The following is a 10997-nucleotide window of genomic DNA, read 5'->3' as shown; positions in this document are numbered from 1 at the left end:
GTAACGTATAGTGTAGTAGTGTATAGTGTAGTAGTGTATAGTGTAACGTATAGTGTAGTAGTGTATAGTGTAGTGTACAGTGTAGTAGTGTATAATGTAGTGCAGTAAAGTTCAAAAGCGGGCTGGAGGGGTTTATTCATCACCGACATCATCATCACTGGGGCCGGTAAAATAGGGACCACTTTGTGACGACGACCAACACTGGTTACTGAAAGACCGTGGGATTGCCTGCCAGAGTAACGTGACATCGTGCACCTAGCCTGGCACAGCAGCAGTCAACCCACGGCACCTGCTGGGTCTGTCCCATGACCTCCTCCTGCACCTAGCCTGGCACAGCAGTCAACCCATGGCACCTGCTGGGTCTGTCCCGTGACCTCCTCCTCCTGCACCTAGCCTGGCACAGCAGTCAACCCATGGCACCTGCTGGGTCTGTCCCGTGACCTCCTTCACCTGCACCTAGCCTGGCACAGCAGTCAACCCATGGCACCTGCTGGGTCTGTCCCGTGACCTCCTTCACCTGCACCTAGCCTGGCACAGCAGTCAACCCATGGCACCTGCTGGGTCTGCTGTGCCAGGCTAGGTGCAGGAGGAGGAGGTCACGGGACAGTCAACCCACGGCACCTGCTGGGTCTGTCACGTGACCTCCTCCTGCACCTAGCCTGGCACAGCAGTCAACCCACGACACCTGCTGGGTCTGTCACGTGACCTCCTGCACCTACGAGCACTTCCACACTGAACGCGACCGCCTCAAAGGGTGCACCTAGCCTGGCACGAGCGTCCACGTGGGCTTCACCCTTCACAGAGTCCTCCTCGTCTCAGCTTCTTCCTGTTGGGGGAGGGGGGGTTGAGATGGTATCACTCACCTACTCACTCACCTACTCAGCCACTCACTCAGCCACTCACTCACCTACTCAGCCACTCACTCACCTACTCACTCACCTACTCAGCCACTCACTCACCTACTCACTCACCTACTCAGCCACTCACTCAGCCACTCACTCACCCACTCACCTACTCAGCCACCTACCCACTCACCCACCCACTCACCCACCCACCTACTCACCCACCCACTCACCCACCCACTCACTCACCCACCCACCTACTCACCCACCCACTCACCCACTCACTCACTCACTCACCCACTCACCCACTCACTCACCCAGCCACTCACCCAGCCACTCACCTACTCACCCACCCACTCACCCACCCACCCACCTACTCACCCACTCACTCACCCACCACCACCCCCCACCTTGAGCAGCTGCTTGAGCTCTGTGAGTGCCGTGCGGAGTCTGGGCACCAGCTGTTGCAGCCGGGAGGCTCCCAGCGTGTGGCAGTGCAGGGAGCTGCGTCCTGCACCAACCCGCATCTTCACAAAGCCCGGCACCTGGGGGGGGGGGTCACGTGGGGGGGGGGGGGGGGGCACGTGGGGGGGGGTCACGTGGGGGGTCACGGGGAAGGTGGAGGGGAGGGGGCATTGGGAGAGGCAGGGAGACACGGGGAGAGATGGAGACACGGTTGTAGACAAGATCCAGAGCCACAGCCCCCCCACTCACCACCACCACTCACTCACCACGCTCACCACCACCACTCACCACCACGCTCACTCACCACCCCCACTCACCACCCCCACTCACCACCACGCTCACCACCACCCCCACTCACCACCACCCCCACTCACCACCACCTCCCACTCACCACCACCCCCACTCACCACCACGCTCACTCACCACACTCACCACCACCACCCCCACTCACCACCACCCCACTCACCACCCCACTCACCACACTCACCACCACCACCCCCACTCACCACCACTACCCCCACTCACCACCACCACCCCCACTCACCACCCCACACACCACCCCACTCACCACCACCACCCCCCACTCACCACCCCACTCACCACCCCACTCACCACCCCACTCACCACCCCACTCACCACCACCACCCCCCACTCACCACCCCACTCACCACCCCACTCACCACCCCACTCACCACCACACTCACCACCACCACCCCCACTCACCACCACCCCACTCACCACCCCACTCACCACCCCACTCACCACCACACTCACCACCACCACCCCCACTCACCACCACTACCCCCACTCACCACCACCACCCCCACTCACCACCACCACCCCCACTCACCACCCCACTCACCACCACCACCCCCCACTCACCACCCCACTCACCACCCCACTCACCACCCCACTCACCACCACCACCCCCCACTCACCACCCCACTCACCACCACCACCCCACTCACTACCCCACTCACCACCACCACCCCCCTCACCTGTGATGACGTCATCACCCCCCTCACCACCCCCCTCACCTGTGATGACGTCATCACCCCCCTCACCACCCCCCTCACCACCCCCCTCACCTGTGATGACGTCACCACCCCCCTCACCCTCCCCTCACCTGTGATGACGTCACCACCCCCCTCACCACCCCCCTCACCTGTGATGACGTCGCCCCCCCTCACCCCCCCCTCACCTGTGATGACGTCACCACCCCCCTCACCCCCCCTCACATGTGATGACGTCACCACCCCCTCACCCCCCCCTCACATGTGATGACGTCACCACCCCCCTCACCCCCCCTCACATGTGATGACGTCACCACCCCCCTCACCCCCCCTCACATGTGATGACGTCACCACCCCCCTCACCCCCCCCCTCACCTGTGATGACGTCACGAGGGTGTAAGCCAGTCCCACTGCTCCGGCCCGCGCGGTCCGCCCCACTCTGCGGGTGGGAACACGGCGAGGCAAAGCGGCCGTCACACACCCAGGTAGCTCCACGCAACGCCACGCGCTGGGGGGGGGCAAGTGCTGTCGGCTGGGTCGGGAGCGAGGGAATGAGCTGGGTGAATGAATGAAGTGAGGGAATGAGGTGGGTGAATGAATGAAGTGAGAGAATGAGGTGGGTGAATGAATGAGGTGGGTGAATGAATGAAGTGAGGGAATGAGCTGGGTGAATGAATGAAGTGAGAGAATGAGGTGGGTGAGAGGGAATGAAGCGGGGGAATGAATCAGAGTGAATGAATCACACTGATGGACGTAGTTGTGAATGAAGCGAGTGAATGAATCAGAGTGAATGAATCACACCGATGGACGTAGTTGTGAATGAAGTGAGTGAATGAAGCGAGTGAATGAATCAGAGTGAATGAATCACACCGATGGACGTAGTTGTGAATGAAGTAGGTGAATGAATCAGAGTGAATGAATCAGAGTGAATGAATCAGAGTGAATGAATCAGAGTGAATGATTCACACCGATGGACGTAGTTGTGAATGAAGTCGGGGCAGTCGTAGCTGAGGACGCAGGTGACGGAGCGAACGTCGATGCCGCGAGCAGCAGCGTCAGAGCTCACCAGCCTGGTGGTCAACAACAACATCAACAACAACATCATCAACAACATTATAAACAACATCAACAACATCATCAACAACAACATCACCAGCCTGGTGGTGGACAACAACAACAACAACAACATCAACAACATCATCAACAACATTATAAACAACATCAACAACATCAACAACATCATCAACAACAACATCACCAGCCTGGTGGTGGACAACAACATCAACAACAACATCAACAACATCAACAACATCATCATCAACACCATCACCATCATCACCGTCGTCACCACCACCGTCGTCACCACCATCATCACCATCATCATCACCACCATCATCATCACCACCACCATCATCATCATCACCACCACCACCATCGTCATCATCACCACCACCACCATCGTCATCATCACCACCACCACCATCGTCATCATCACCACCACCACCATCGTCATCATCACCATCATCACCACCATCATCATCACCATCACCACTGTCACCACCATCACCATCATCACCACCATCACCACCATCACCACCACCATCACCACAGCAGCCGCAGCATCGTTCATGAGATTGTCTGACAACGATGCCTGTGTTTCTGCTCATGGTGATGTTGATGTGGTGATGTTGACGTGGTGATGTTGAGATGGTGATGTTGGTGATGGTAATGTTCATGATGATGATGGTGATGTTGATGTGGTGATATTCACGGTAATAATGTTGATGTGATGTTGTCGTTGATGGTGGTCATGTTGTTGATGTTGATGGAGGTGATGTTAAATGGTGGTGGTGGTGATGTTGATGATGGGGATGTTCCTGGTGATGTTGTTGGAGGTGATGTTGTTGATGTTGTTGTTGTAATAGGTTTTTACCCTTTCAACTGGTACAAGGCATCATGTTTGCAAACATGATGCCTTGTATAAAGGTGTCAGTTTTTGTACCAGTTGATATGGTAAAAACCTATTATTATATTTTGCCACTGGTAAAGGAGATGTCTCAGTGTAAATGCTTACCCCGAGCTCTCAATACTCTGATAGTGCACTGTTTTTGAGTTGTGCGCCTTTTGGCGTCATCTGGTCCAACACCATGTGAGACTAGGCTCTAAGGAAAGCTGTCTCGGGTGTGGACCAATCAACTTCAAGGACAGTGCATATCATTATCATCATCAGAGTTGTTTCTTTTTGTTTGCATTTTGACTGCTTGTGTTGTGGTTATTGCAAACATGACGCCTTGTATAAAGGTGTCAGTTTTTGTACCAGTTGAAAGGGTAAAAACCTACTACTATATTTTTCCACTGGTAAAGGAGATGTCTCATAGTGATGTTGTTGTTGTTGGAGGTGATGTTGATGATGGTGGCGATGATGTTGATGTTGTTGGAGGTGATATTAAATGGTGGTGGTGATGTTGATGATGGGGATGTTCCTGGTGATGTTGATGATGATGTTGTTGTTGTTGACGTTGTTGTTGTTGACGTTGTTGTTGTTGTTGACTCACAGCTGGAGGTCCCCGCCCTGAAACCTCTTCAGCGTCTTCCTCCTCATCGCCGGCGACATCATCGACGAGAACTCAGCCACCTCCACCCCCCCGTACAGCCGCACCAGATGGTACAGCCTAACAACACACAAACACCCCCATTCATACACACCAGATGGAACAGTCCAACACACAGAGTGTATGGTGGTAGTGGTGGTGGTAGTAGTGGTGGTGGTGGTCGTGGTGGTGGTGGTAGTTGTGGTGGTAGTGGTGGTGGTAGTGGTGGTGGTCGTGGTGGTGGTCGTGGTGGTGGTAGTGGTGGTGGTAGTGGTGGTGGTCGTGGTGGTTGTAGTGATGGTAGTGGTGGTGGTAGTGGTGGTGGTAGTGGTGGTGGTTGTAGTGATGGTAGTGGTGGTGGTAGTGGTGGTGGTTGTAGTGGTGGTAGTGGTGGTGGTTATAGTGGTGGTGGTAGTGGTGGTGGTAGTGATGGTGATGGTGGTGGTAGTAGTGGTGGTAGTCGTGGTGGTGGTAGTGATGGTGGTAGTAGTGGTAGTGGTAGTGGTGGTAGTCATGGTGGTAGTGATGGTGGTAGTGGTGGTGGTAGTGATGGTGATGGTAGTGGTGGTTGTGGTAGTGGTGGTTGTGGTTGTGGTAGTGGTGGTAGTGGTGGTGGTAGTAGTGGTGGTAGTGGTGGTGGTAGTGGTGGTAGTGGTGGTGGTGGTAGTGGTGGTAGTGGTGGTGGTGGTGGTGGTGGTAGTGGTGGTGGTAGTGGTTGTAGTGGTGGTGGTAGTGGTGGTGGTGGTAGTGGTGGTAGTGGTGGTGGTGGTCGTGGTGGTGGTGGTCGTGGTGGTGATAGTAGTAGTGGTGGTGGTGGTCGTGGTGGTGGTGGTTGTGGTGGTAGTGATGGTAGTAGTGGTAGTGGTGGTGGTGGTTGTGGTGGTAGTGGTGGTTGTAGTGATGGTAGTGATGGTAGTAGTGGTGGTTGTGGTGGTGGTCGTGGTGGTGGTAGTGGTGGGTAGTGGTCGTGGTGGTAGTGGTGGTGGTGGTTGTGGTGGTAGTGGTAGTAGTGGTGGTGGTTGTGGTGGTGGTAGTAGTGGTAGTAGTGGTGGTGGTAGTGGTGGTGGTGGTTGTGGTGGTGGTAGTGGTAGTGATGGTGGTGGTAGTGGTCGTGGTGGTAGTAGTGGTGGTAGTGATGGTGGTGGTAGTGGTGGTGGTAGTGGTGGTGGTGGTGGTAGTAGTGGTGGTGGTTGTGGTGGTGGTGGTGGTTGTGGTGGTGGTTGTGGTGGTGGTAGTGGTAGTGATGGTGGTGGTAGTGGTCGTGGTGGTAGTGTTGGTGGTAGTGATGGTGGTGGTAGTGGTGGTGGTCGTGGTGGTAGTGGTGGTAGTAGTGGTGGTGGTAGTAGTGGTAGTAGTGGTAGTGATGGTGGTTGTGGTGGTGGTTGTGGTGGTCGTGGTAGTGGTGGTAGTAGTAGTGGTGGTTGTGGTGGTTGTGGTGGTGGTTGTGGTGGTAGTGGTGGTGGTTGTGGTGGTGGTGGTGGTAGTAGTGGTGGTAGTAGTAGTGGTGGTTGTGGTGGTGGTTGTGGTGGTTGTGGTGGTGTTGTTGTAGTCAACCTGTGTGCCGCCTGTCTGGTGTTGGTGAAGCAGAGGATCTTGCGGAAGCGCAGGTGGAGGGCAAAGTGCAGCACGGCGAGCGGCTTCAGCTTGAGACTCACGGGGACATAGTACTCCTGCGGAGACACGGGGACACGGAGACATAGTACTCCTGCGGAGACACGGGGACACGGAGACACTGAGACACTGAGACACGGGGACACGGGGACATAGTACTCCTGCGGAGACACGGAGACACTGAGACACAGGGAGACATAGTACTCCTGCGGAGACACGGAGACACTGAGACACGGAGACACTGAGACACTGAGACACTGAGACACGGGGACACGGGGACATAGTACTCCTGCGGAGACACGGAGACACTGAGACACAGGGAGACATAGTACTCCTGCGGAGACACGGAGACACAGGGAGACATAGTACTCCTGCGGAGACACGGAGACACGGAGACACGGGGACACTGAGACACTGAGACACGGGGACACGGGGACATAGTACTCCTGCGGAGACACGGAGACACGGAGACACAGGGAGACATAGTACTCCTGCGGAGACACGGAGACACTGAGACACGGAGACACTGAGACACTGAGACACTGAGACACTGAGACACAGGGACACGGAGACATAGTACTCCTGCGGAGACACGGAGACACTGAGACACGGAGACATAGTACTCCTGCGGAGACACGGAGACACGGGGACATAGTACTCCTGCGGAGACACGGAGACACAGGGAGACATAGTACTCCTGCGGAGACACGGAGACACTGAGACACGGGGACACTGAGACACTGAGACACTGAGACACGGGGACACGGAGACATGGAGACACTGAGACACGGAGACACTGAGACACGGAGACATAGTACTCCTGCGGAGACACGGAGACACAGGGAGACATAGTACTCCTGCGGAGACACGGAGACACTGAGACACGGGGACACTGAGACACTGAGACACGGAGACACGGGGACATAGTACTCCTGCGGAGACACGGAGACACAGGGAGACATAGTACTCCTGCGGAGACACGGAGACACTGAGACACGGGGACACTGAGACACGGAGACACGGAGACACTGAGACACTGAGACACGGAGACACTGAGACACGGAGACACTGAGACACGGGGACATAGTACTCCTGCGGAGACACGGAGACACGGAGACACAGGGAGACATAGTACTCCTGCGGAGACACGGAGACACTGAGACACGGAGACACTGAGACACTGAGACACTGAGACACGGGGACACGGGGGACATAGTACTCCTGCGGAGACACGGAGACACTGAGACACAGGGAGACATAGTACTCCTGCGGAGACACGGAGACACGGAGACACGGAGACACTGAGACACTGAGACACTGAGACACGGGGACACGGGGACATAGTACTCCTGCGGAGACACGGAGACACTGAGACACGGAGACACTGAGACACTGAGACACTGAGACACGGGGACACGGGGACATAGTACTCCTGCGGAGACACGGAGACACTGAGACACAGGGAGACATAGTACTCCTGCGGGAGACACGGAGACACGGAGACACGGGGACACTGAGACACTGAGACACGGGGACACGGGGACATAGTACTCCTGCGGAGACACGGAGACACTGAGACACAGGGAGACATAGTACTCCCTGCGGAGACACGGAGACACAGGGAGACATAGTACTCCTGCGGAGACACGGAGACACGGAGACACGGGGACACTGAGACACTGAGACACGGGGACACGGGGGACATAGTACTCCTGCGGAGACACGGAGACACTGAGACACAGGGGAGACATAGTACTCCTGCGGAGACACGGAGACACGGAGACACAGGGAGACATAGTACTCCTGCGGAGACACGGAGACACTGAGACACGGAGACACTGAGACACTGAGACACTGAGGACACTGAGACACTGAGACACCGGGGGACACGGAGACATAGTACTCCTGCCGGAGACACGGGAGACACTGAGACACGGAGACATAGTACTCCTGCGGAGACACGGAGACACGGGGACATAGTACTCCTGCGGAGACACGGAGACACTGAGACACGGGGACACTGAGACACTGAGACACGGAGACACTGAGACACGGGGACACGGGAGACATGGAGACACTGAGGACACTGAGACACGGGAGACACGGAGACACTGAGACACGGAGATATAGTACTCCTGCGGAGACACGGAGACACTGAGACACGGGGACACTGAGACACTGAGACACTGAGACACGGAGACACGGAGACACTGAGACACGGAGACACTGAGACACGGGGACATAGTACTCCTGCGGAGACACGGAGACACGGAGACACAGGGAGACATAGTACTCCTGCGGGAGACACGGAGACACGGAGACACGGGGACACTGAGACACGGAGACATAGTACTCCTGCGGAGACACGGAGACACGGAGACACAGGGAGACAAGTAGTACTCCTGCGGAGGACACGGAGACACTGAGACACTGAGACACGGGGACACTGAGGACACTGAGACACGGAGACACTGAGGACACGGGGACACGGAGACATGGAGACACTGAGACACGGAGGACACTGAGGACACGGAGACATAGTTACTCCTGCGGAGACACGGAGACACGGAGGACACAGGGAGACATAGTACTCCTGCGGAGACACGGAGACACAGGGAGACATAGTACTCCTGCGGAGACACGGAGACACTGAGACACGGGGACACTGAGACACTGAGACACGGAGACACTGAGACACGGGGACACGGGAGACATGGAGACACTGAGACACGGAGACACTGAGACACTGAGGACACTGAGACACGGGGACACGGGGACATAGTACTCCTGCGGAGACACGGAGACACTGAGACACAGGGGAGACATAGTACTCCTGCGGAGACACGGAGACACGGAGACACGGGGACACTGAGACACTGAGACACGGGGACACGGGGACATAGTACTCCTGCGGAGACACGGAGACACTGAGACACAGGGAGACATAGTACTCCTGCGGGAGACACGGAGACACAGGGAGACATAGTACTCCTGCGGAGACACGGAGACACGGAGACACGGGGGACACTGAGACACTGAGACACGGGGACACGGGGACATAGTACTCCTGCGGAGACACGGAGACACTGAGACACAGGGAGACATAGTACTCCTGCGGAGACACGGAGACACGGAGACACAGGGAGACATAGTACTCCTGCGGAGACACGGAGACACTGAGAACACTGAGACACTGAGACACTGAGACACTGAGACACTGAGACACGGGGACACGGAGACATAGTACTCCTGCGGAGACACGGAGACACTGAGACACGGAGACATAGTACTCCTGCGGAGACACGGAGACACGGGGACATAGTACTCCTGCGGAGACACGGAGACACTGAGACACGGGGACACTGAGACACTGAGACACGGAGACACTGAGGACACGGGGACACGGAGACATGGAGACACTGAGACACTGAGACACGGAGACACGGAGACACTGAGACACGGAGATATAGTACTCCTGCGGAGACACGGAGACACTGAGACACGGGGACACTGAGACACTGAGGACACTGAGACACGGAGACACGGAGACACTGAGACACGGAGACACTGAGACACGGGAGACATAGTACTCCTGCGGAGACACGGAGACACGGAGACACAGGGAGACATAGTACTCCTGCGGAGACACGGAGACACGGAGACACGGGGACACTGAGACACGGAGACATAGTACTCCTGCGGAGACACGGAGACAACGGAGACACAGGGAGACATAGTACTCCTGCGGAGACACGGAGACACTGAGACACTGAGACACGGGGACACTGAGACACTGAGACACGGAGACACTGAGACACAGGGACACGGAGACATGGAGACACTGAGACACGGAGACACTGAGACACGGAGACATAGTACTCCTGCGGAGACACGGAGACACGGAGACACAGGGAGACCATAGGTACTCCTGCGGAGACACGGAGACACAGGGAGACATAGTACTCCTGTCGGAGACACGGAGACACTGAGACACGGGGACACTGAGACACTGAGACACGGAGACACTGAGACACGGGGACACGGAGACATGGAGACACTGAGACACGGAGACACGGAGACACTGAGACACGGAGACATAGTACTCCTGCGGAGACACGGAGACACGGAGACACAGGGAGACATAGTACTCCTGCGGAGACACGGAGACACTGAGACACGGGGACACTGAGACACTGAGACACAGAGACACTGAGACACGGGGACACGGAGACATGGAGACACTGAGACACGGGGACACTGAGACACGGAGATATAGTACTCCTGCGGAGACACGGAGACACGGGGACCATAGTACTCCTGCGGAGACACGGAGACACGGAGACACGGGGACACTGAGACACTGAGACACAGAGACACTGAGACACGGGGACACGGAGACATGGAGACACTGAGACACGGAGACACTGAGAACACGGAGAACATAGTACTCCTGCGGAGACACGGAGACACAGGGA

The 10997-nt window shown here is 56.4% G+C and overlaps 1 protein-coding gene across 1 annotated transcript in view; it reads right to left on the bottom strand.

The window, feature by feature from the left end:
• Positions 1-10997, bottom strand: part of DDX51 (DEAD-box helicase 51) — a 28752-nt gene continuing 17755 nt past the window's right edge. The window contains exons 11-16 of the mRNA XM_078884223.1: positions 6466-6581; positions 4876-4992; positions 3289-3390; positions 2696-2759; positions 1253-1387; positions 1-826 (exon numbers count right to left, since the gene is read on the bottom strand). Coding sequence (XP_078740349.1) covers positions 797-826; positions 1253-1387; positions 2696-2759; positions 3289-3390; positions 4876-4992; positions 6466-6581 — 564 coding nt within the window. The 3' untranslated portion in view covers positions 1-796. The remainder of the gene's footprint in view (positions 827-1252; positions 1388-2695; positions 2760-3288; positions 3391-4875; positions 4993-6465; positions 6582-10997) is intronic.

Source organism: Lampetra fluviatilis, chromosome 79 (assembly GCF_964198595.1).
Source record: "Lampetra fluviatilis chromosome 79, kcLamFluv1.1, whole genome shotgun sequence".
In the NCBI taxonomy this organism is placed as follows: Eukaryota; Metazoa; Chordata; class Hyperoartia; order Petromyzontiformes; family Petromyzontidae; genus Lampetra; species Lampetra fluviatilis.
Note: the sequence above shows the minus strand (reverse complement) of the source record. Positions and strands in the feature narration are given on the sequence as shown.